Raw genomic sequence first — 25014 nt, forward strand, 5'->3', positions numbered from 1 at the left:
CTTTGTTAAAAAAGAAGAATAAAAGAATTAAAAAAATATTTCCAAAATGATTTTGGGGATGGGTTGGTTGGTTGCAGTCTTGTGTCATCATTCAATGCCAGCTAATCTGTGGAGTGGTTTTGGTCAAGGAACTGTGACTTGCTTCAGTGATCTCTTACGACGGACTACCCCAAAGTTTTAGTTTTGTGGGCCAGAGATTTTAGAGTTGGGGTTCCCTGGGCAAATCTGCTTATGCCCAGCTGGGCCGGTCCTATAGGGCTTTGCTCACACATCTGGGGCTGTGGTGGGACATCTGAGAGATAGAACTCCATAAACTGTCAACCAGTGTCTCAACATGGCTTCTCCAGCAAGATACTGAGTCACTGCCTTTTATGTCCCTGAGCCAGTGTTCCAAGAGGTCTGGGCAGATGCTAAAAAGCTTATGACCTGGCGTTCGGTTTCTGTCCTATTCAATTTGTCCAGCACTAGCTAAAAGGGGGACGGGGTGGCAACTGCACCTGAAAGGGAGTAACATGAATCTGCAGCCACATGTGACTCTGGTCCTGTCCACAAACAGGAAGTGCCTTTATAGCTGTCACAGACCCAGTGTTCAAGCTATTTAGGTCTGCAGCTGCTTAGAAATTGTTTTTACCGAGCCTGAAAGCATGCAGGTGCAGTAGGTTTCTTTCACTTAACATGCAAAACGGTTTTGCACAAGTGTTCCTTGAAAATGGACTACCTCAAAACAGGCTTGCACAGTTTAGAATTGTGCTGCACAAAAAGTAAAAACACTGTATATCTGCTCATGGTGAGATGTTAAAAGCTGTTTAATGCAGCCAGGTTCCTGGGAATTACTACTTAATGAAAACAAATTTAGAGACAAAAGAGCCAGGAAAATCTGACTTTTTATTTCTTAAATACTGTGAAGGAAGAAGGGGGAAATGGTCCCCTGATGATGGAGGGCCATGGAGCAAAAGAACTAGGGATCTTCAGCAAAGGCCCTGTGGGCATTAGGGAAGCGCTGGGGACTGTAGTTGGGGTCTTCCTGCAGTCGCTTTTGTATATCAGCTCGGAGCTAGAGAGAGAGAGAAAGAGAGAGCAAAGCAGGTTGGAGGGGTACTGGCCAAGCCCTAGAATCCCAGCAAGCACACAAAGCCACCCCTCAGGAGCTAACACGTCCCCACCAGTGCCACACTGTCCGGTAGCCCAATGTGGCGTCACTGAGCCTTCCAGATGCCACTAGGAGAAAGCACTTTAAAACCATCAAGTGGCAGCCCCGGACTGGCCGCCTCTGAAGGGATCCAGAGGGACCGACCCTAGCCCAACCCCTCCCACTAGACCATCCCTATGCTGCTTCAAGGTGGGGGCACCTGCTGCCTGTAGCTCTCCTGAACCTCTGGTGCCTCCAGGTCCCGGCTCAGGCTCTCGGGGCTCGTCAGGGGCCGAGCTCCGGCTGCCTTAGCTGCACGGCTCACGGCCTCTGAGAGAAGCAGCTGGGGGCCCTCACCCTGCATCGTCTGGGGGACAGGGGGTTGAGAGGGAAAAGAGGATCAACGTCAGATCCAATGCCACCACCCAGCTCACCCTTTCCATGAGTCAACCACTGAGTCTCCATGCTAGCGGAGAGAAGGGAAATAATCCACATGCAGGTGGGACAACAGAAATGCCTTCCTAAGTTTGTTTTGGCTCTGGCCAAAACTAGCATTTGAACGTGCTGGACTTGGTCTTTGAAAAAAGAGGGGCAAGATGGGTCAAGCCATCCAGCATTCGCAGCCAGCTAGTCCACAAGAGGAAGCCCACCTTAAGGAAGACGGGCCCTGGTCACCCGGGGATCCAGCAACAGAGGGACGACAGGACTGCTCATGCCAAGGTGTGGCGCAACAACGGGGAGCAAGTCTGAGTCCCAGAAACGTCTCCTCGTCAATTAAATGAGGGGACTGAACTAGGAAGAATTCTTGCCAGCTCGAATTAGTTTGATTCTAAGCACAATATGGGAATTCGGATAAAGAGGGCTCCTCAGGGAAGAGGCAAACCAACCTTGCGTCTCTTGGCAGGCATACCACTGAGGTAGGCATCGCTCAGGGGGGGCTGCGGTTTCACCTTCCGCTGGCTCTGAATGTCCTGCTGGATAATAGGGACCCATTCCTGGGGAGGAAAAGATGACAAGGAAGTAGCAATTCCCACAATTTTCAGCTGCCTCCACCCACCGGATCACCGCCTGACACTCACTGGGGGGACTGCAGCCGCCCAAGGTTCTGTCTCGGCTGCAGCTCCATCCTGTTCGTCTCGGGAGCCCCCCTCAGGAGCAGGAGGTGGACCTCGGGACATGGCCTCTTCTGCTGTTGTTCCGGGGGCTGGGGAAGCGTTCTCCCGCTGGGAGTCAGACAGCAGGGAGATCCAGGCTTCAGAATGCTCGGCCTCCAGCCCTTCCGCCCCAGCCCTCCACGCCACGTTATCTGGCTCCTCAGGCTCTCCCTGGTACCTGAGGCTCAGGGGAAGTTCTCTCTGATCCCTGCACTTCCATTGGCTCCTCAGGAAGTGGCTGTGGAAGTAGACAGAAAAGGGAACAACCCAAAAAGCCCTCTCAGATCTCGCCAGTTCCCCCAAGTCCCCCGACCCCAGAGCCCATCAGGTCCCTTACCTGGGGGGGATCACCAACCCTGCGGACGTATCTGAGGATGGCATCGGGCCCTACAGGCATGTGCTCCAGTACCACCTGAAGCCTCAGCCCCATCATAGTGGTCAGCCAGCTCACCAAGGACGGATTCACTCCACGAGACATGCGACGCTGTGGGCCACAAAGCAGACTTGAACACAAAACCCTCAACCAGCTCTTCAAAGGGATCAAGGCAGTTTGGAGGGGAAAAAATGAAAACTGTAGGAACCCAAAGAGAAAGGAAACCGAGGAAACAGAAGGCTGGGTGATACTTACAATTCGGCCATTGATAACAGCAGCGAGCTCCATCTGCTGTCCCCCCAAGCAGTGCAGGTTCAGAGCCAGGCATTCAAACAGGCCCTGGTTACACAACTCCAGCAAACGGGCCCCAAACCCACTGTCTGCGGTAAGACATTAGGAAGGAATGCTGGCACCGGACAGCCCTGCACATCCGACATGCCCACCTCACCCTGGGCGAGCCAGTCCCTGACCTGTGCAGTGCATCACGTGAGCAGCAATGCTATTAAATTGCTCTTGGAGAAATTCCAGGTTTGTTCGGATGATATCCACACCTGGCTGAACTTGCACCAAAGACTGACAGACAAGACACACAGAGACCCCCAAATCAGAAACCCTGAGAGACTGGGAGGCATGGAGGAAACAGCTGGAATAGCAGCTAGGCTGACCAGAGCCCAGGAAGGGATGGGAAAGGGTTACTCACAAAACTCTCCCGCACGTATTCCTCCAGCCCTGTGATCAACGTGTGGGTTGCCGTCTATTATGGAGGAAAGAGCACAGGTTTAGAACGAAGCCCCACCCCTCGAGACCGTGCCCCCCCACCCCCCCACTGCAAGCCCAGGGCTTGGGCTTTGGCTGGGGCAGCGGTAGCTTCAGGCCACAGATAAAGTTAGGAAGATGGAACTGAAGGTGAGGAGAAGGACAGCTCTGGGCCCAAGGCTTCATTTACCCGGATGTTACCAGGTGTGGGCTCCTGGCCGCCCAGGTAGTGCTGGTGGAAGAAGGATCGCAGCTGGGGCTGGAGCCGCTGCAGTGGCTGGAAATGCCCATGGAGAAGCATCACCACGTCCACCATGGAAAAGTTCTGGCACAGAAGAGAGAGCAGGGCCCCAAAGAATCCTAGGGACAGGGGCAGAAGTTAGCCGTGACCTTTACCACCCGGCCAACCCGCCAGCCCATTGACCCCATCCCGCCTCGGAAATACCCCTGAACAAACGCCATCTACCTTCCCCTGGCTGCCCCTCCCCAGAGAAGACCAAGGCACCCCCGTCTGCTCACCGAGGGCCCCATCAGCCCCAGGCTCGAAGATGTTGCTGGATCCACTAAGGCGTTGTATGAAAGCAGCGATACTCTCACTGCTGCCAGCCCGAGCCCCCAGGGAGCCCAGCAGGGAGCTGAGCACACCCTGCACCACCGAGGTAAAAAACTCCAGCGGCAGGCTCTCTGGACCCAGGCCACCGGGACTCCCTGCGCCACCAGGAGGGGACCCTGGTGGAGGTGCCGTCTGCTGTTCTGGGGCTGGAGGTGGGGGCGGGGGTGGAGGTGGCGGAGCGGGTGGAGCGGCCGTTTGGGTTGCCTGGCCAACAGAAAAGGAACAAAGAACAGAAGATAAGTGAGAATGGGCACAAGGACACAAAATGGCATCAGGAAGGCACAACGGGGTCTGGAAGATGGGGAGCTCTACTCCAGTCTTTGCGCCTCCAAAACAGTCAGAACAGGCCAGATCAAAAAGCATGACACGTGACTATGCTTCTCTAAGCCTCCCTCTCCTCATCTCCAAAGCACAGGGTTCTGGGATTTCCCATCGTGGCAGAGCAGAAACGAATTCTACTAGCATCCATGAGGACGCGGGTTCGATCCCTGGCCTTGCTCAGTGGGTTAAGGGTCTGGTGTTGCCGTGAACTGCGGTGTAGGCTGGCAGCTGCAGCTCCAATTTGGCCCCTAGCCTGGGAAGCTCCATATGCCACAGATGCGGCCTTAAAAAGCACACAAGTAAATAAAACAGAGGGTTCTGCATCAGTAAGTTCCCGGGTTCCTTCCCAGTGGTGATATAATGGCAACAGAACAACAGTGCACAGGTGGGCTCAGGAAGAGGAAGGGTGAAGTGAGGACGCCAGCCACTCACCTGCAAGAAGTCAGTCATGCCCTGGAGAAAGGCAGGGACACCAGGCATCGCCACGGTGATGGTGGGAGAAGTCATGCCAGGGCCTCCAGCCCCCGGCCCTGCAGGCCCCAGCAGGTTGCCCAGGAGCTGAGAGAACTGAAGATCAGAGGCAGAGGGCTGAGGGGGCGGAGGCTGGGCCGGCCCCCCGGGGGCAGGGCCAGCTGTGGTGGCTGTGTTGGTGGTGCCGGCACTGGCTGACGCGGTGGCAGGGGCTGGAGGCGGAGCCATTCCTGGGGTCCCCTGAGCTGTTGGGACCAAGAGAAAGCTGAAAACTAAAGAACAGGACACCCCAGCAGCTCCATCCTGGTCTTCCCGGGAGGAACACCAAGGACAGAGGAACGTGGCGAGAACTGGGAAGGCGCCAGAGAGACCAGGGAGGGAGCGTGGACTTCAGAGCTGTGGAAATTTCTGCCCTTCGCCATTACATTGCCGCTGGGTAAGAACGAGGACTCACCCACAAGCACAGGCTGCATGAGAAGCTGCCCCACGAGGCCGCTCACCATCTGGGCTAAAGAGGCGTTGGTGCCTAGACCAGCGCCCGGCTGAGGGAGAGAAGGGCAGCTTTCAGTCTTGGCCTCTCCATGCACCACCCACCACACGGGATTTGCCGTCCACCCTCTTCCCCGTCAGAACTCCCCCAACCCTACTCACCAGAGCCCCCGAGACTGGGGGCCCCCCAGGATGGGAAGGCCGAGACTGCGGAGGGGTGGGCCGGGCAATCACCACCCGGGTCGGAGCTGTCGGGAAGCCTGGCACCTGCTGTCCTGTGGGTGGCAGAGAGGAGAGACTGAAGAGAGCTGAGGACCGCGCCCTTGCCCGCCAGCCAACGATGCCCACCATGGTGGACCAGGCCCCACCTCCCAGGCTTCCCCTTTCAGGTCATTCATTACCTGCGGCCGCAGAGGCAACAGCTGCCACCATGGCCTGATGAGTGATCTGGTGGGCGACGGCGTGCATGAACTCAGGGGGCAGGGAGGGCAGCTGGATGAGGGTGGAGCCTGGGGGGCGGGTCTGATGTAACCTTGAACCTGGACCCCCTTCAACCCACCCACTTGGCCCTACCCCTCTCTGCCCGGAGCTCAGCCTGCTCTGATGCCCTCTCTTACCCAGGGTCTGGCCATGACCAGTGGGTCCTAGGGGGCCAGTGGGGGCGCTCGGAACTCCACCGGGCTGTGTGCCAGAATCTGGGAGGGAGACAGAGAGTGACCCTGAGAGAGGCGAGGCCAGGGCCTAACTGCATCCTCCTGAGACCAGAGAGCCTCAGGCCTCCACTCCCCCGACCAGAAAGCCTGCCTTTCGCTCCATCCAGACAGGGAGGAGGCGCTCCCTTCGCCACGTAGACAGCTCTTCAAGGACCAGCAGTTCTTCCTGCCCCTCCCCACGCACGCCAACTGCGAGAGCTGTGGCTGGTCCCTCTGCAGCCACCACCCGCCCTGGCCTCTTCCTTCCCCACCCCGGTTCCCTTGCGCCTCAGCACCTAGTCCGCCTCCCCCATCACACTGCTCCTCTCCGCCAGCGACAGTTCCTAACTCACCTTGTATGTTCATGTGCATCATAACCACGGGTTCCACGCTCTGGTGGGAAATCCGGATGACCCTCGGGTGGCTGGCGGCCGGGGGGGGAGCCGGCCCTGGTGGGGGAGCCCCCTCAGTTGAAGACTCGACGGTGGTAGAAGAGGGAGCAAGGGATGAGGCCTGCCCAGGACCAGGGGGAGGTGCCTCCGCATTGGGAGTTGGGGGGGGCCGAGTCCCATTCCCCGTCATGGTCACAGTGGTCCCCACGTTGATCTGGAGGACACGGAGAGATGGGGCAGAAGTGAGAAAAACACCAGAGCCTAACTTGGAGCACCCAACGCTCTACTCCTAAAGCCTCTCCATCCCACGACACCCCATGTTTCCCAGTCTGCTCCCCTTCTAAACTCCTTCAAGCCGGACAGCTGCCCTGGGTCATCCCACCAATAGCCCTCCTCTCCCTCAGGCTCCCCGTGACCCACCTGGATGGGGATGGCTGCCTGCTGGAGCACCATGGGGGTGGTGTAGTGAGACATGGGCCGGACCACATGCAGGTGCCGAGGCGGCGCACAGGCCAGGTTGCAGCGCAGGTCAGACAGCGCCACAAAGGTGTTGCCCAGCAGCCGCAGGCTCTCTCCCACCAAGTTGATCAAGCGCTGGTCCTCTTCGCGGCCCTCTTGCTGTGTTCCCCGGGGGCCAAACACAGAAAGGCAGAAAGCATCAGGCTGGACTCCACCTCGCTAAGAAAAACCCCATCTTCTCAAGACCGTCATGTCTTCTCCACCTGCTGGTACAGCCTCGGGAGATTCTATACAGACCGAATCTTTGCAAGTACACTCTATTCTGTGCCTGTAATTCCCTATTAAAGTCAGTCCCATAATGAATCAGTAAGTCATCGTCCGCTAACCGCCCTTACTTTATAAAAAACTTCCTAAGTGACTCACTTAGGGGATCAAGAGGGCCCAGAGCCAGCGGCTATCATCAAGAGCATCACGCTCTCTGTCAGGCAGGAGAAGAGCACCAACTTATCTCCAAATCTAGACAAAAACTGTTCTGTCAAAGACACTGTCTTTGAGGGAGGAAGGGGAGATGTGCACCCCACTCTGCTCCATCTGGGGAGCACAGCGCGGGGTTGGGGGGGGGTCCTCACGTTGTTGTTGTAGTCCGTGGTGGCAGCGGCGCCCAGAACCTCATAGTAGCGCTGCAGGAAGGGCTGGAGGCGGCTCTCAAGCCGCTGGAGCTCCTGAAGCACCTCGACGTACTCCGCAGGGGAAGGGTGGCTGTGGGTAACCCCCAAGAGGCGGGGAGCCAGGGCTCCGCTCAGATTCCCAACCTCACCACATCTGCCCTCTCTTTTCCCAGCCTCCCAGGCTCCTGGCCCAATCCGTCCCCGAACCAGCAGAGCTTCTGCTCTTTAACCCCACCCAGGGAAGACGGGGAGAGGAACATAAACTACCGTCAGCCCGTGCACCCCACAACCTGCACCCATGACAGCAAAAAGATGAACTCTAATGAACAGACAGGGCCGGTGTGAACCCAGGGGAGAGAATCTTAATCGGGCTCAGGAAGCCCCATTCGGAAGTCCCTGCCCCAGGGAGAGCAGTGCTCCTGGCTCAGCAGCCAGTTCACCTCGTTCACCTCCTCCGGAGCCCCTCCCTGCCCCCAACACTCATCTACAAGGAAGGCCTCCAAGCAACACTTTCTCTCCCACCAGACCTTCCCCGGACCTCATGGGTCACTCAGCATCCCCACCCCACGCCCACCCCAAGGGCCCCCCACTGCAGGCTCTCACTTGGGTGCATTTGTCTCTGGCGCAGGTGTTGGGCCCGCTGGGGCTGGGCCAGAAGGCTGAGCCCCGGGCTCTGGGCAGAGGCCCGCTCCTCCACTTCTTCTGCCGCCATGGGCTCCCGGGGAGGCACTTCGCTTTCGACGGATTCTGATGTTTGAGAGCTCAAGGCTACCGGCTCCGGGGCGACAGTTGGCATCTGCGAGGGTGGCTGACTGTGCTGTGCTTGGGACCCCCCGCGGCACTGAAGGTCAGGGGAGAGTCAGGACAAGGACACCCAAGACAGGATGAGACCGTGGCAGAGGATTACTCAGGTCAAAGCAGATGGAGTGGAGAAATTGCACTGACTAGCTAGGTTCCCTGAAGCCAGAGCTCTGCACCTGTCTGACTGACTCCCAGTGACCAGTGTAAGACACAGACAGACTACGCAAGTGATAAATATCTGTATTGCTCATAAACAAGTTGCTAACAAAAAGCAGCAGTGGTGTTTCCTAACCTCCACGAGGAGAAGGCATCACTGGTTGCAGGCACAACACAAACTAATAAAGTTAGGCTATCCCAGTGTCAAGTATGATGATTTACAAACACAAAAGCATAGAATCTTTTTTTTTTTTTGTCTTTTTGCCATTTCTTGGGCTGCTCCCGTGGCATATGGAGGTTCCCAGGCTAGGGGTTGAATCGGAGCTGTAGCCGCCGGCCTACACCAGAGCCACAGCAACACAGGATCCGAGCTGCGTCTGCAACCTACACCACAGCTCACGGCAACACCGGATCCTTAACCCATTGAGCAAGGCCAGGGATCGAACCGGCAACCTCATGGTTCCTAGTTGGATTCGTTAACCACTGAGCCACGACAGGAACTCCAAAAGCATGGAATCTTTAATTGAAAAGAGCTGCTGTGAAAGTCCTCTGACGACTCTGCAACAAATGATCCAGATACCAGGCACTTAAAAGGATCAGCAGAATCGAGACAGCCTCGCAAAAATACTTTTTCTGCCCGAGAGAATGAAGGTCACAGAGAAGAGACTCGATTAGGAAGCGAGGGCCAGTCACGCCCTCATCCCTAGGCTGAGAGAAAAGGCTGGGAGGCTGGGGGAGACAGACAGAAAGCCTTGCCCGCTTACCTCCATCCGGGACAGTAAGGTCTGTATGTCCCTGATCATGTGCTGAGCCATCACCAGCCGGACTCGGGGCTCACTCTACCGCAAGAGACGAAAAATCAGGGCAGATCTGAGATAAAGCCATGAGCTCCACCGCCTATTAAACCAGGTCCCAGCTATCTCCTCAGCCAGACCCCCCCACCCACCTCATGGCCTCCTTCTCCCAGATCCCCTTCCCTGACCCTCCCAGGCCCCATGATACCTGAATCGGGGCCTGTTCCATGTTGATGTGAACATCCACAGCAGAGCCGTCACTCTGGGGAAAGGGTAAGGGAAGTTGCTCTGGGAGAAGCCAAATACTAAGGCCCCCACACTTCCAACTGCTTCTCTGGAGCCCACCCCCTATCTCCTCACAGAAGAGGCCATTATCAGACCACAGGATCTTCCAAACCCCCTCTAGAGACAGACACACCTGTCTTAGGAGCTCTTGGCTGCTACCACAACCAAAACTACCCTCCCTCACAAAAACCCTCCCATGTGGAACACAAGCTTACCGGAAGATTGAAGGTTCCAACCATGACATAGCTGTTGGCATTCCGGTCATGCACGGAGGCCCCAGGCCCCCGAGTACCAGGTGGGGGTCCCCCACCATGGGTGGCTGAGGCAGACCCTGTTCCAGAAGATGCCCCTGAAGGGAGCTGAGTCTGAGGAGGAGCCCGTTCCACAAGGTGGATAACTTTTCCTCCAACATCTGCAGAAAAACAAACAAACAAGATACACACAAAAACATATGATCAGGTAAACCCATGGCCTCAGCCCATCACTCTGGACAGCAGCCTCATCCTCTGAACTGCCTCCCCCGCCCCCTTACTGTATTCCTGGAGCTTCTTATCATCCTGCAGAACACGGCCCTGGTAGATAAGCCGTTGTTTCTCAGAAGGGATGCTGACAGAGGCAGCAATGTGCTCCTTAAACTCCTTTACATTCATCTATAAGGAAGAGGAGACATGAATAAGAATCAGGGAATGGAAAAAAAAAAAGGACGGAGGAGGGACAACTGACCTGTGAGGGGTAAAAACCATCCCATCATCAAATCACTACCAATCTGTCTGTTTTTTTTTTTTTTTAATTTTCTTCATCTTTTTTTTTCCTTTTAGGACCGCACTCACAGCATATGGAAGTTCCCGGGTTAGGGGTGGCATCGGAGTTGCAGCTTCTGGCCACAGCCACAGCCACAGCCATGCTGGATACAAGCTGGATCTGTGACCTACACTACAGCTCACGGCAACGGCAACGCCAGATCCTTAACCCACTGAGCCAGGCCAGGGATTGAACCCTCATCCTCATGGATACTAGTCTGGTTCATAGGCTGCTGAGCCACAACGGGAACTCCCAATTTGTCTTAATTGTGAGGTAATCATTGTGCAAAGCCCTGAACTAAGGCAACATTTGTCAAAACACAGACATTAAACATATAAAACTCCAGGTTATGGACCTAAGAGAAAAATTACAGGGCTGATAAAGAGAAAAGCCCATGGACATTCCCTTCTGTCCTTGACTTCCAAAAGAATGTGTCTGTCTAAAGATACCAGTGACCCCCTCCTCAAGCACAAAATGATACAACTCTGTACTCTCAAAGATAAAACAATGACAAAGACACCGTGGTGAAGAATCTAGTTAAGGAAAGAAGACTCAAGCAAGAAAAAAGAAAAAGGAGCAAAACGGAAAAACATTTTTCCTAACTAGACAACTAACTCCACTTGGGAAGTACCAAACTATTTACATACCCAATCACAAAAGCCTATAGAGTTTCCCTAAATACATGTTTTAAAACTATGGGTCAACCCCCTCATGATCTTTTCTACAACTATTAGAGAAGTAATGCCACAGACAGCTGTGTCCATGACATCAAACTCAAAAGATTCAAATTACATCATAAATATCAGTAATTCCACTCAACATTCTATTAGGACTCCACCTGCATTAAAGGACCCCAATTCTATTCTTTAAAAACACAGTACAGGCCTTGCCAATTTTTCTTCTTAAGACACACTTGCATTTTAGGTTCTGTTCAAAGGACAGGAACCATGTCTGTCCCTTTGAGCTGGGGTTCACTCATGATGTTGGCAGAGATTCCTCCTTCCTTCTTTCCTTCTACATTGAGTTTTACTGAGGTAAAAGAAAGCAGAAGAAAATCTGCCTCACACAACAGAAAGCATACACCAAACGTTCTGGCTACAATATTAACAAAAAAAAATCAATGAAAGAAAATCAGAAGACCAGAAGATAAGACTCTTATCTCAGAAAAAGGAACCTACAAAAAGAGTTAATAGGTGTCTTCCAGAAGTACTGGGGTCTCACCTGGGCCCCCACAATAAAGGTCCGGGTCTGAGAGTCCAGGGTCTTCACCAGCACCTCCAGGCTTTCAGGCTCTTCCATAGTGGTACTGGTACTATCATTGGGCTCCATGGCCGACAGCTCTCTAAGGAAGAATGGAGGGAGGGAGGCCCGCTGTCGCCCAGAGCAGATTTTTATATACCCGGAAGCCACCCCGGCCAGAGACTCCGCCCCCACACCTGAAGAGTTTCTCTCACACAAGCACACACTCTCACACCCGCCCCCAGCCCCTTTCTGATTCCGGGGCACAGAGAGAGAAACACAAAGGGCAAGAGATCGACGGCACAGGGAGGTGGAGGACGGGAGGTGGGAGGGGCTCCACGATGCCAATCACAATAAAGGAGGGCCAGTCTGGCTAGGAAACAGGGAAGGAAACACAGGACCAGTGTCATCACCGGTCGCGATAGGATAAGGGCCCGAGAAGTCGTCAAGCCCAGGGACAACGCGAGAGCGAGGGTCGCGCCACTCTGCGGAGAAAGTGGTTTCGCGCACGCGCGCCACGCCACGCCCGTCGAACCCGCTTAAGTCACGACGGACTCGAGATAATGGACACTCACAGGGGGCCAGAACTGCTAGCTGACTGCCCCCCTCTTCTACCTTCCCTCGGTGCTCTAGCAGAGCGGCGCAACCAACACACACACACACACACACACACACACACCCCACACACACACCACACACACCCACTCACACTCCTCCACCCGCGGCTCCGCCCCCGACTTCCCCACGGTACCGTCACTTCCGGTCTCCCCCAACCTGCCACCGACGGTCACTTCCGTTTCCCCGATAGTATTTGGGGATCGCGAGGCGGTACTTCCGGCTCCCCCAGGTCCCCAAGCTTTACTTTTGTAGGGCACGAAGATTAAGTTATCAGCCCCAAACTGAGTTCCTGGGGGCGAGACGGGCCGGGGCCGGCCTAGATGGGAGGGAGCCGAGCACCCCGAAGAGCCGCCGCCGCCACCGTCTCCCGGGGTACCTCACTGCGCCTGCGTGCGTCGCACTACGCATGCGTACACACTTCGGCACCGCCCCACCCCCTCCGGCCCTGTTCATTTCTCCTGTGCGCGCGCGCTTAAGCAGTAGGGGGTTGTGGTGGCCGCTATAAATGCCTGAAGAAAAAAATTACAAAGTGAGACTCTTCGACTGCCTCGAGGGGGGTTTTGAACAGTTGTATGGAGTTTGGAATCTGGAGCCTGAGAGTTGTGCCTCGCTAATTTACGTTAAAGTTTTGGCCTGCAGAGAAGTTGAGGCGGCACTGACCAGGCCACCTAGAATTCTGTCAGCCTCTCACAATCGCTCTCGCTGCGCCGCTCCTTCGGCGCCTCCGGAAGTCACCCTTTCCATAGGCGGTTGGAGGTGGTTCTCGAGCTGACTTTCCTGCGGTGGCGTCGTTGGGCCTGACCTCGGTGGGCCTGACCTCGGTTTTGCCCGTGGGCGTTTTGTGGAGCGTGGGCGCCATGTTCCTTCCCGCGGTGTGCGGCCGCGGGGGGACATTATCATGTTTTGGAAAAGTTGAGGATTTACTACCTTTCAGGACGTTTGTTTATAAAAAAGGACGCCTCCGAGATTGGGAATTGGGAGCAAATGGAGTCAGACTGGACTGAAACGCAAGACTCTAACCTTGGGGAATTGAAAGGGCCGCCTAATGGCTTCTGCAGGCCTGAGGTCTGGGGGGTTACCGTCCCCTCTGCTCTCCCCCCTTCCCCCCGCCCCTTGGGCAAGGGCCTCGTTTCCGCGGTGCTGCCGAGGTCCCTGTCTCCAGTGCCCAACCTTTCTGGGCTTCATATTATACCCATCTCAGTACTGTTTGAGTTAAGAGTTATAAGGAGGACCTGTTTAGTGAGCGCCTAGTCTATGTCAGCCAGTTTGCTGAGGGTTTCACATATTGTCATACGTAAAAGCTTTTCAACATCTGAGCTAGTTATTACACACGTTTTATTGGTGAGTGCTCCTAGGGGAATGTAAGTGGCAGAACCGACCAAATCCAGGCCTACCAGACTCCCAAGCAGTTATACTTTACTCCCCCAATAACTTGTGTCTAATTTTTTATTATAAAAAATGTGAAACATTACCCCAAACAGTGTAATGAACCGTCATATACCCACCCAAATTTTGTTCTTTTAACCAAATCACAAGCCTATAGCAGTCCATGGGTTATAAATAATCTATAAAAGAAGTCTCATTAACTGCTCTCATTGTAATAACTAGCTCAGATGTGGAAAGGCTTTTATATATGACACTTGGCACTACCCAATGACTGCCTCTTGACGATTCTTTCCTTGCCTCTTATTATTTGAGAACTTAATTCCCCCCCAGAGACTATAAAGTGCTTTACAAACATTACTATTAATTATAGCGAATGTTTACTTTGGACTTAGAATGTGCAGGCCTTCGCTAAGGGCTTTATCTGCATTAGCTCTTTTAATCCTATAAGATTAATGATTTGCTCAATTTACAGATAAAAAACAGGCATAAAGATTAACAAAATTGTCGAAGATCTATAAGTAACAGAAATTAGAGTTTGGACCCACTCTGTCTGACACCACTGTCCATTCTTTTTAAGCACTAGATTATGTGGCCTCTTACCTGTAGTAATAAACAGTGAGTGAATGAATTAATGTGTCAGCAAACTTTGGGGAGGGCATAATATTGTTTCCCCAATAATAACTTAAGAGAGAAAGCCTCCCATCCACCATGCTCCAGCACCCAGTTCACACCTGTTCTAAAGCACTTACCAGCTTGTACTGCAATAATTTGTTTAGATATCTAGTTTTCCTTAGACTGACATCTTTAAGGCCAGGGACTGTGTCTTACTCATTTTTATGTTCCCAGGGCTTAGCCAGTTCCTGACAAGCAGATGGAACTCAAAAATAGTTTGCTAAGTGAATGGATGAAAGACTCAAATCCGACTCTTCAATACTGCACAGCCCAGCAAATAGCCAGCTCAGATGTGGGTTGAAACAGCACAAGCTTCTACTGGAGGGCTCAGCTCTCCTTATAACTCCTCAGAGACCCTAGATATGCCACGATGTATTGTGGAGTGGCTGCATTTAGAAGAGGGGGAGGAAAGCCCAAACACTGTTAGTAATCCAGGCTTGGGGTGGAAAACAAGGTTGAAGTTACTCATTAGCAGGTGAAAGGGTCAAGGGTCGAGGCAAGGGGGCTGGAAGCATAGTGGACTGAGCAGCTAGTGGGGGAGAACAGTTAAGGCACCAGCCACTCCACGCGGAGCACCAGTTCCCTCTTGCCTGAAGATGTTCCACCAGATTTGGGCAGCTCTACTCTACCTCTATGGCATTCTCCTTAACTCCATCTACCAGTGCCCTGAGCACAGTCAACTGACAACTGGAGGAGTGGATGGGAAAGAGGTATGAACTAAGAATTTGGGAAGCTTTGCAGGGGGCAGTGGTGGGGTGGCTCCGAGGGAAGAGGGTGAGTGGCTTAGAATGACTAGAAAGGAAGGGAGGAAGAGGGTGTGAGTGTTGTGATGAAAGCAAGAACATTGAAAAAACATTAGTACTGTGGCCATCAATGGGAAGACAAGGTAGAATTGGGGGGTGGGGTTTACTGAGGAGGGACAAAGAGGAAAAGTCACTGAATGGATCTGACCCCCCCCCAAATTGGAAAAAGGCAGCCCTAAGTATTGCCATCCTGACTGATGAAGAGGTTGGATGGATTCTGTAGTGAGACCCACCTTCTGCTCCCCTCATCTCCAGTTCCCAGAGCCCCACCTGGGCCAGTGGTACTTTATCGCAGGGGCAGCTCCAACCAAGGAGGAGTTGGCGACTTTTGACCCTGTGGACAACATTGTCTTCAACATGGCTGCAGGCTCTGTTCCCATGCAGCTCCAGCTTCGAGCTACCATCCGCACGTGAGTGGTGAGGAGGCAGAGGTGCAATCTGCCCAAAGTATGAATGCTCTCCCACAAAGAGCTGGGCTCTTTGGCATATCCATTATTCCTTAGCTCACTGAGTTCAACAGCTTCATTAGCTTCCCTCTGGAGAGAGATGTATCTAACCATACCTTAGCTTGAAACCCAAGGGGACCTGGGCTTCAAGAAGAAATAAGGAGTTCCCATTGTGGCTCAGTGGTTAATGAACCTGACTAGCATCCGTGAGGACATGGGTTCAATCCCTGGCCTTGCTCAGTGGGTTAAGGATCCGGCATTTCTGTGAGCTGTGGTTTAGCTTGCAGATGTGGGTCGGATCCTGCGTTGCTGTGGCTGTGGCGTAGGCTGGCGGCTGTAGCTCAGATTTGACCCTTAGCCGGGGAACCTCCATGTGCCATGGGTGTGGCCCTAAAAAGACAAAAGACCAAAAAAAGAAGATGGAATAGGAGTTCCCGCTGTGGCAGAGTGGGTTAAGAATCTGAGCAGCAGCTTGAGTCACTGCAGGGGCAAAGGTGTGATCCCTGGCTCAGCATAGTAGGGTAAGGATCTGGAGTTGGCACAGCTGTGGCCTAAGTAGCAGCTGTGGCTTGGACTCAGTCCCTAGCCTGGGAACTTCCATATGCTGCAGGTGTGGCCACAAAAAAATAAATAAATAAAAACAATAAGATAAAGGTAGAAGCTGGTACTGAGTGGTTGAGATGTCACTCAGTCTTTCCTCCTTGCCACCACCACCTCTACAGGAAAAATGGGCTCTGTGTGCCCCGGAAATGGATCTACCGCCTGTCTGAGGGAAACACAGATCTCAGAACAGAAGGTTGGTTCTCTCCAGCCCTCATTCTCCCCAAGCCCCGCTGCGCTCACTTGGTTTTGCATCTCTGTTCTCACATTTCCCTCCGCCCACCCACAGGCCGCCCTGACATGAAGACCAAGCTCTTCTCTAGCACATGCCCAGGTGGAATCATGCTGAAAGAGACAGGCCAGGGTTACCAGCGCTTCCTCCTCTACAGTGAGTGGGGGTGCCAAGCAGGGAGGGTTGGGGGGAAACACGGGGCTATGCCCGCAGGAGAGCTCCCTTCCCTGGGCCCTGTAATGTCATCCCAGAAAGGGCTGGGTGCTTCCATGAGATCCCTGGTGAGGGATCGCTGCCCTTCCAGATCGCTCACCACACCCTCCTGAGAAGTGTGTGGAGGAGTTCCAGTCCCTGACCTCCTGCCTGGACTTTAAGGCCTTCTTACTGACTCCCAGGAATCAAGGTGAGGGGGTAAAGTCTCACAGACAACTAGGACTCACCATGTCTTCTGCAAGTGTTGGGTGAAAGGGACTCAAATGATGTCACTAGAGGGCATGGCCAAAGGCTGACATCATCAGACTGGCTGTGCTGACACCTCCATTTGTGTCAAAGACTGTGATGGCACCAGAGGGAGCCAGGATGGGGTTGGGGCTACTCAGAAGTTTCTGAGTTGGCAGTGGATAAAGGGGGCAGAGAGTCAGTTGGGGACAGATGTCTGCAGGGAAAAGGTCTCAGAGACCCTTCTCTGACATGAGGAAATGAGGGATTATGTTCTTCCTCATCCCATTACCACAGTCTTGTTCTCTCCCTGGGTCTTCTTCCTTTCCATCCTCTCCTTTTCTCCCTCCTCCCACCAGAGGCCTGCGAGCTGTCTAGTAACTGACCAATGGTTCATCTGTGCTCCCAGATGGATACAGTGGAAGCTGAGATTGTGGGGTCGGGGGGAAAAGCTGGAGAATCCCAAATCCCTTACAAGAGTAATAAAGATGATTTTTCAATCCTCATCCCACTTGGAGGTTTGTTTCCAGACATCGGTCGCACTCCCCCCAGTTCAGTACGCCCCCTGGACCATCTACCGCCTACCCCCGCAGCCGCACGGCGTCAGGAAGGACACTAAGTGGCAGTAACTCTCACTTTGTAGTGGTATATTTAGGATTTGATGTGAAACAGTTGTTTATTGCTGAGTGAGCAGACCCCTAACCCCTCAGTGGGGTCTGCAAACTCCAGTGCTCCCCACACCACCTGTCTGAGCTGCCAGCCTCTCTGAGCTGGCCCTCTTGCCAACACTGTCTGCACCATCCCCACTCCCTATGGCTCCTGAACACCCAGATCCTCCCTATAGGCTCCCCACCACCTGTGGGACCCCGTCCAGACCCCAATCCACCCACCTGGCAATGCCACTCTTCCCAAGATGGCACAGATCCCAGGATCCAAGAGATCCCTTGAGTCTCCCAACCACTCTCTTACCCCACCCAGAGGTCTGTCTGTCCTGCCTCTGGTCTCCTCCCCCCTGGAGTTTTGAAAAGGTAGAGAAGATCCTTTAGTCTTTATTCTCCACCACCACACTTTTTTTTTTTTTTTTTTTTTTTTTTTGCTTTTAAAAAGTGGAGGTGGAAAAGAAACTGGAAATGGGAGAAATGTAAAAGCAAAAATTAATAGCTGGTGAATTCAAGGGCAATGCCCCCACTGCCCATAAACAGAGACACCCTAAACAGCTCTCCTGTGTGTGAAGGGGGGCACCATGCCCTCATACTCTGGGGTTTCTGCCCCATCCCTGAGGTCCCTGTGCCCACAACCTGGACCATGCTCCCACTACTCTGTCTTCACCCTCACTCCCACCTTACTGAAGGCGGGTGGGCCCCTGGCTCATACCCTACCCCACGGTCACAGCCCCTTTCCTGGGTCTTCTCTCTGCTCCTCACCCTCCCTCCCCAATTTCTCACCCTCCAAGTCAGTGGCCACTTCATCCCCACTAGGATCCCGGAGGCTGACAGCCAGCACCAGGGCCTGGAGAAGACCAAAGAGGCAGGCAAAGTGCAGGGGGTGGGCGGTAAGGAGGCTCAGCACAGCATGGAGCCCGTGCAGGGCAGCCAGGAAGGACAGTAGCCCATGCAGCCAGAGGCCCAGTGGTCCACGCAGGCCCAACGCGTCCAAGGCTGCCCGCAGTGGCCTTGAGCACAGCCCCAGCAGGGCAGAGGCTAGCAGCTCTAGCAGATGCAGTGTCAGGTTGGTGGAGATCTGCAGACTCTCCTCTGGGCCCACCAGGTACTGGGAGGGAGCCCCTGCTCCCCCGCCTGTTTCCCCCCGAAGCCAGCCCAGCAGCTTCTGACGCCGGCCAGGCTTCTCCACGGGGGCTTCAGGCCCAGGAGGGCTCAGTCCTCCTTCAGGGGACACTCCGGGTTTCCTGGTGCCATCTGAGTCCACAGGATCCCATCCTGGTTTGACAGTGGCCTCTCCAGCCTCCAGTCGCTCAGACTCCTGAGTGCCAGAGACATTCTTGTCCCACTGGAGAGGATCCATTCTTCTGCACCGCAGCTGCTCAACTTGGGACTCCCTGCTTGGTTCTGGACCAGCCCCAGGGCTCTTCTGTACACCTGAGTCCTTGGTCTTGGGAGGCCCCAGATCGCCCATGTTTTCTGGGGCACTATCCCAGTCACTCCCTGAATTCTCAGAGGAGCTGTCCATCTGTCTGGGTTCTGGGGCGGGCAAGTCAGGCTTCTCTGATTTCCGGCGGCCCCAGGGGCGAGGTAGCCAGCCACCAAGTCGTCGCAGGAACATGGTTGGGGTGCGTAATTAGCCCCCAAATTCTGGGGCTGCTTCCTGGCACTGCTTAGACTCTCAGGTTTGGAGGCTGAGTGTTTCCTCAGAAGCCAGACTCCGTTCAGGATCAGAAGAACAGGTATCTGCTTGGTGAGTCCTACTCAATTCAGAAATGGCTCACCATTTCTCCGGGTGGTCATGCAGCCTCAAGTGTGGCAGGTGGCTTGTTTCCTTTTCAGTTTTGAGGTAAAAGGAGGTATTTCCAAGTTCATTCACCACCACCCCCAACAAATTCCAAGTCTCAGGATCTGACAAAGCCTGGGTCACCCTCACAGGGTCCTCCCTGTTTTCCAGGTTTCTTTCCCAGCAGGCAGCACCCCAAGTTTCACTCACCAAGGCCACGCCCCAAGGTGCCCCAGAAACTGGGGAGGTGGTGCTCCATCCAAGAAGGAAAGAAAGAAGGTGGCCCCGGGTCGTAGGTGCTCCTGACCTGAGGAGTCCTGAACTGTTGCCCTAAGGGAGCGCAGGAAGAAGTCTCCTATTAGATGGGTAGGGGGAGAGCTATCCGGCAAACTCCAGCCAGCAACGTTCGTCCCTTGACTCAGAGGGCTGTGAACCCTATAAAGTGGCCCCACTGGCCCCGGAGCACGCAGCTGAGACTCGGCCTCTGCAAGGTCAGGCCGGAAATGTCCACGGAGATCCCGATCGAGAGGCAAAGCGCGGACCTGCTTGGGAAGCCAGGCGTCCGGACGCTGCTGCCCCTCCAGGGCCCAGGGTCGCGGTCGCGGCCTCGCGGAGCCGCCCGGGAGCCGCAGAGCCCGGAAGCAGCTGCTCGGGGAGCAGAGGGCCAGGCGGGGGCGGAGCCCACAGCTCGGGGGGCGGACCCTGCCGGCCGACCGCCCCCCGCCCTGGCGCGGCTTGTGCGCGCCATCAGTGTGCACCGGGCTGTAGCGCGGGGCGCAGAACTGACACGGCTTGGGGCTCGAGTTTGGGAATAAACCCGGCCTCCCTTCTTTGTCCCCTCGATGCCCCCAGTGTTCCCCTAAGCTCACCTGCCCTTTCTAGCCAGCCTTTGGGTTCTTCTCCGCCTTCCACACTACTCCTCTTCTTGTTAATGATTTTGTGAAAGGCTTTTCTGGAAAAGAAAGCTAGGAGGGGGTAGGCTTGGGACTTCAGGAGCCCTTCCTTACTCCTCCCTGCAGATTTTACCTCTTGAATTTGACAACAACGAGCTCTTCATGTGCCTGGAACCTGGTATCTGCAGCAGGAGGAGCAGGAGAGGAAGTGTGGGAGAGACAAGTGTAGACAAATAGTGTATACTTCTTGCCCTCGGAGTTTTCAGGTATGGAAATGAAGAACCTTGGCTTAAAGTGCAGATTTGGGAAGCCAGAGTTCTGGTCCCAGTTCAGCTAATAGCCCAGAAGCTGCATCTTAGACCCTCTGATCACACTGGCTTCTTCTTGTAAGACGCTATCCACTCTCATCACCCCGGGCCTTTCCTGACTTCCCCTACCACCAAGCATTTTATTTGATCACATCCTGTCTCTTCCTCCAACTGCAGGCAACCCGAAGATGAGGAATGCCTGTTATTTTCTTTTTTGGGGCTGCACCTGTGGCCATGTGGCTATGGAAGCTTCTGGGCTAGGGATTGATTCTGAGCCGCAGCTGCGACCTATGCCTCAGCTGCAACCTATGCCTCAGCTATCTACGGCAACACTAGACCTTTAACCCACAGTGGGAACTCCAGAATGCCTATTTCTATTCTTAGCATATAGATAGTATGCTAACTTGTGAAATCAGTGATTGAATTGGCTGGAGTGAGCAGGGGACACTTTCTGGGGGAGGTCAGACTTGCAGAGATGGGTAATTCCTAGTTGAGCGAGTGAAAAACAGGTGGGGCACTCCAGGCAGTGCTGGGACTAGAAGTGAACCAGACTGGCAGGGAGGTGACCCCAACATGCTACCCAGAGGAGCTGCCTCTTCCGGCTCAGGATTTCATGTGGCTCCCTGCAAAAGCTTCCAGAAAAGTGAATAAAACACCAAAGAGGGAGAAAAGCTTGATTTATTTCTCAACCTGTTTCCCAAGGGCAGAGCCCACTTATCAAACCTGAAGGCTTGTACCCTGGACAGACCCCAGGAAGTAGAAGCCCAAGTACCCAGTTCAGGGGCCCAAGTTCAGGTTTCAGCCGCAAACCAGGGTCAGACCTTGCTGAGGTCAGAATTCAAGATTCATGTATGTCCTCAGATCCCGCTCCCAGGCTCTGTCCTTCTCCTCCTGCCTTCTCTTCTCCTTCTGGTTCAGTGTGGTCAATCTAGGGACTCTCTCCCTCCCTGCCACCGCCCGTGTATCCCAAGCTGAGAAATGTGTAACTCGGGGTTGGGCTGCTGATCTATAGCCTAATCCTTCCTGGTCCCTTTTGAGGACAGTGGGGATGGGGTTGGCACGGCCTTGACCTTGGGGTCCCAGTCCCTTTCCAGGCTCCCAACCCCCCCTTAGGAGAAGCTTAAAGCCTGGGCTGGAGGTAGGCACCCCAAGGGGCAGGTTGGGGGGCTGGAGATCCCGGGACAGTGAGAGCAGGTGAGCGGTGGATGTACGGTGGTTAGAGTCTTGGAAGTGGGCATCACAGGTCTCACAGTACTGGGGGGAGAGGGATCGGGGCCTGCAAAGAAAAAAGAATGGTTAAGGGCAACACAAGGATTGAGGCCTCAGGAGGGTGGCAGGGTTAGGTCCTTCCTGTATTTCTGCTGAGGAACAAATTGCCTTCCTCCCCACTTCATGATAAGAGACCCAAAAGGGAATAGTTGAGCCAACAGATGTTAAAAAGGCTTCACAAAGTTCTTGGGTGATGAAAAATAACAATAGTGACCATAGCTAGTGTTGGTATAGTGCTTAGTATGGGACAGGTGCTTTTCTAGCACTTTACATATATTAACCTATTTGACCCTAACAACCCTAAGAGAAAGGTGCTTTTATTGCTCCATTTCTTAGATGAGGAAACTGAGGCACATGGGTTAGGTTGCTTGCCCACGTAAGTACAGTCAGGATTTAAACCCAAGGAGCCCATGCAATGTGGGAATATAGCAAATATACGTGAACTATACTTCAATTAAAAAACTTAAAATTTTTTTTGTCTTTTTTAGGGCCACACCTGCGGCATGTGGAAGTCCCCAGACTAGGGGCCAAATCAGAGCTGTAGCTGCTGGCCTATGCTACAACCACAGCCATGTGAGATCCGAGCCTCATGTGAGATCTACACCACACGACAATGCCAAGATCTTAACCCACTGAGGTCAGGGACTGAACCCTCGTCCTCATGGATACTAGTTGGGTTTGTTACCACTGAGCCGCAATGGGAACTACCCCAATTTTTTTTTTAATGAAAAAAATGTTTTATATAAAAAATAATCCAAGGGAGTATCCTGTTCATAATCACACTGCCCGATCAGCCTACATTAGGGAACAGGAAAGTAAACCCTTTGGCTCTATTCTGTGGCCTCCTGTGTGAAGTGTGAGGAAGGGCAGAACACAATGAAAGATAAGGCTTCCCCTTACCGGTTCTCTGGACTCCTTGTCTCTCCGGGGCTCTCTCTGACCATGCGGGCCACTTCAGGGAAGCCTGCTTCTTCCGCCAGCTGAGCAGCATCCCTGCCACCCAGCTCGCAGACCCCCACCCAGGCCGCCCCACGGCCCAGGAGATAGCGCACAGCTGCCCCCTGGCCTGCTCGGGCAGCACACATCAGTGGGGTCCACCAGAAAGCATCTCGAGCGTTGATATTCCCTCCAGCTCCCCCTGCCTCATGGGGATCCAACAGCTTTTTCAGTTTTGCCAGGTCCCCCTCCTGGGCTGCCCTCAGTATCTGCTGGGTCATCTTGTCCTCTGCCTCAAGGGATCTCCTTTGTCCATCTTCTCCTGATGCTCCTGCTGTAGTCTCCCTCATCGTTCGTCTTTTCTTCCTCTTTCTAGCAGGCTCAGGCTGAGATCTCTGGGGCTCAGGGGTGCTGTCCTCGTCCCCAATCAAAGCTTCATAGAAAGCCCGGGCTGCAGCCCCATCCAGGGTGGGCTCCAGCTCTTCAGGGTGTGACTGCAGTTGCCCATCTTTCCAGAGATCACTGGGGTCAGTGGCTGGGGTAAAGTTAATGAGGGAGGACCCGGACATGGCTTTGGGGAGAGTTGGGAAAATGAGATTAGGCAGGGGGAAGCCAAGTCCCAGATGGTCCTGCAATGACCAGAATCACCTACAGACACCTGCTGGGATAAAAACAAGTATCCTTAGAATCAAAAATCCCCTCCCGGGAGTTCCCTTCGTGGCTCAGTGGTTAACAAACCTGATTAGATTCGATCCCTGGCCTCAGATCAGTGGGTTAAGGATCCGGCGTTGCTGTGAGCTGTGGTGTAGGTTGCAGACACGGCTGGATCCTGCGTTGCTGTGGCTGTGGTGTAGGCCAGCAGCTGTAGCTCCAATTCCATTTCTAGCCTGGGAGCCTCCATATGCCACCGGTGCAGCCCTAAAGACAAAAACAAACAAAAACCCTCCTACGCGGAAAGTGAACCCCGAGGACCACGGATTGTGTAAAAATAGGAAACCCTATGGTAACAGACCATGCCCCTTAGTAAAGGTTAACAAAGTAGACTCTGTAAGACAGTTGCCCAGAAGTCCTGTGCTCTGCCCCCACTCCATCCTCACCATCAATAATAACAGCCTTTCTCTGAAACTACTTTACAACTGCGCGGGACATACCATTAAGGAAAACAATCAGCCTGGCTCTTTAAATCTTCCTGGATCCTATTTCGGGGTATTCTTAAACAAAAACAGACTTGACATTTGTCCGGAAGCAGGAAGCCGATTCGCGGGGAGGTTCCACTCGTTGCTTTGCAGCTTCCGTACTGCAAAATGGCGCTACTCTAAGCAAAGGCGTCCACAGTCAAAGCCGCATGCGCAGCTGAATGGGGAGCGGGCGGGGGACAAACAAAAACAATACTGGAGCACGCAGGCGCGCTGCTCCGGGCTATTTCCCGCCCTGGAATCTTTCCAATAACACAAGCGCAAAACGCCACGTGCCCTGGTAGCGCGAGGATCGAGAAATATCTGTCGGTTGGGGTCCTGCTTTTACCTAACGCCCCCACAATGCTCTTCGCCTCCCTCAACGTGGCCCCCGCTCCAAGCTCATTTTCTGGACCTGGGAAACCACCCTCTGGGTTAAGAAAGGCCCTGAGGCGGAGAATGCCCAGAAGCCGTGAAATGAAATAGTCACGCAGCCCCTCACCATTAATCTGACCAGGGTTGGAAGGTCGCACTTAGCACCCGCAGCAGAAGGCCCTGTTCAAGCCTTAAAAGGAAATGGAGAAGTGCAAGGGGACGAGCAACAGAATGGCTGGCGCCACCTCAGGTTAGCGCACGGGACCTTCCCGATTCTCACACCTCTCAGCTCAGCCAGCACACCCTACCCAGGTCCCTCAGCGCGGAACCCGGCCTCACCTCCCACCTCAGGAGATCAAACCCTTGAGTGAAATATGGGCCCCGTTGAGGGTCTCCTTGGCAGGCTGACTCGGACAGGGGGGCTCCACAAGCGATAAGGGCCAGGCAGCTGGTCGGTGATGAGGTCAATGGTCTGGGTAGCAGGGCCGCACGCCTGAGGCTCGTTGTGTGAGAGGGAGCGGCAGTAAATGATCCAGCCTGTCTTGTTCCTTTCCCCGCCCCCTCTCAGCCCCACGGTGATAAGATCACTCGACTATATTTCCCAGGCTCCCTGGCCCAGAACACGGTACTGCGTTTCCGCTTCCGGTGGCGGCTCCCTACGCCCCGCCCCGGAGCGTTTCCCTCAGGGGCCTCGCGACACCAGGGTCGTGGGCGGGTCGTCCTGGGATTCGTAGTTCGCCCTTTCTCAGTTGCGCCAGTTTCTAGCTTCCGAGGACTCCATCTCCCGGCGTTCACCGCGGCGCACGATTTTAAGCGCTTGCGCGT

At 54.2% G+C, this 25014-nt stretch overlaps 4 protein-coding genes across 16 annotated transcripts; 1 reads left to right on the forward strand and 3 right to left on the reverse strand.

The window, feature by feature from the left end:
- Positions 867-12629, reverse strand: BAG6 (BCL2 associated athanogene 6). The gene is given in 26 exon segments (NM_001145382.1): positions 867-1054; positions 1350-1496; positions 2017-2124; positions 2209-2352; positions 2462-2521; positions 2621-2767; positions 2912-3036; positions 3127-3229; positions 3357-3410; positions 3603-3772; positions 3932-4229; positions 4779-5062; positions 5272-5359; positions 5469-5581; positions 5924-6001; positions 6352-6604; positions 6811-7008; positions 7479-7608; positions 8121-8176; positions 8179-8358; positions 9239-9313; positions 9477-9530; positions 9769-9965; positions 10086-10203; positions 11576-11696; positions 12368-12629. Coding segments are annotated over 25 exon segments (3384 nt in total). The 5' UTR covers positions 11684-11696; positions 12368-12629; the 3' UTR covers positions 867-958.
- Positions 12944-17294, forward strand: APOM (apolipoprotein M). 2 transcript variants are annotated; one of them, XM_021098346.1, is made up of 6 exons: positions 12944-14979; positions 15328-15482; positions 16241-16314; positions 16408-16506; positions 16602-16753; positions 17148-17294. In XM_021098346.1, the coding sequence occupies exons 1-5, from the start codon at positions 14866-14868 to the stop codon at positions 16703-16705; spliced, it is 546 nt and encodes a 181-aa protein (XP_020954005.1). In that variant the 5' UTR covers positions 12944-14865; the 3' UTR covers positions 16706-16753; positions 17148-17294.
- On the reverse strand, positions 17867-19316 carry C7H6orf47 (chromosome 7 open reading frame, human C6orf47). Its single transcript, NM_001244686.1, is given in 1 exon segment — positions 17867-19316. A coding segment is annotated over 1 exon segment (894 nt). The 5' UTR covers positions 19069-19316; the 3' UTR covers positions 17867-18174.
- GPANK1 (G-patch domain and ankyrin repeats 1) lies at positions 21074-24805 on the reverse strand. 12 transcript variants are annotated; one of them, XM_013977624.2, is made up of 5 exons: positions 24529-24805; positions 23791-23936; positions 23378-23482; positions 22604-23300; positions 21095-21710 (listed from the first exon to the last, which is right to left on the reverse strand). In XM_013977624.2, the coding sequence occupies exons 4-5, from the start codon at positions 23206-23208 to the stop codon at positions 21266-21268; spliced, it is 1050 nt and encodes a 349-aa protein (XP_013833078.1). In that variant the 5' UTR covers positions 23209-23300; positions 23378-23482; positions 23791-23936; positions 24529-24805; the 3' UTR covers positions 21095-21265.

The sequence above is a fragment of the Sus scrofa genome, chromosome 7 (assembly GCF_000003025.6).
Source record: "Sus scrofa isolate TJ Tabasco breed Duroc chromosome 7, Sscrofa11.1, whole genome shotgun sequence".
NCBI lineage: Eukaryota > Metazoa > Chordata > Mammalia > Artiodactyla > Suidae > Sus > Sus scrofa.

What these genes read in the sequence shown, in the direction of transcription:
- APOM (XM_021098346.1), top strand. Translation starts at nt 14,866, where the DNA reads ATGTTCCACCAGATTTGGGCAGCTCTACTCTACCTCTATGGCATTCTC. An exon ending in CTTCGAGCTACCATCCGCAC is followed by an intron (nt 15,483 to 16,240) that starts GTGAGTGGTGAG and finishes CCACCTCTACAG; the next exon opens with GAAAAATGGGCTCTGTGTGC. An exon ending in CACAGATCTCAGAACAGAAG is followed by an intron (nt 16,315 to 16,407) that starts GTTGGTTCTCTC and finishes GCCCACCCACAG; the next exon opens with GCCGCCCTGACATGAAGACC.
- GPANK1 (XM_013977624.2), bottom strand. Translation starts at nt 23,208, where the DNA reads ATGTCCGGGTCCTCCCTCATTAACTTTACCCCAGCCACTGACCCCAGT. An exon ending in ACAAGGAGTCCAGAGAACCG is followed by an intron (nt 21,711 to 22,603) that starts GTAAGGGGAAGC and finishes TTTTCTTTGCAG; the next exon opens with GCCCCGATCCCTCTCCCCCC.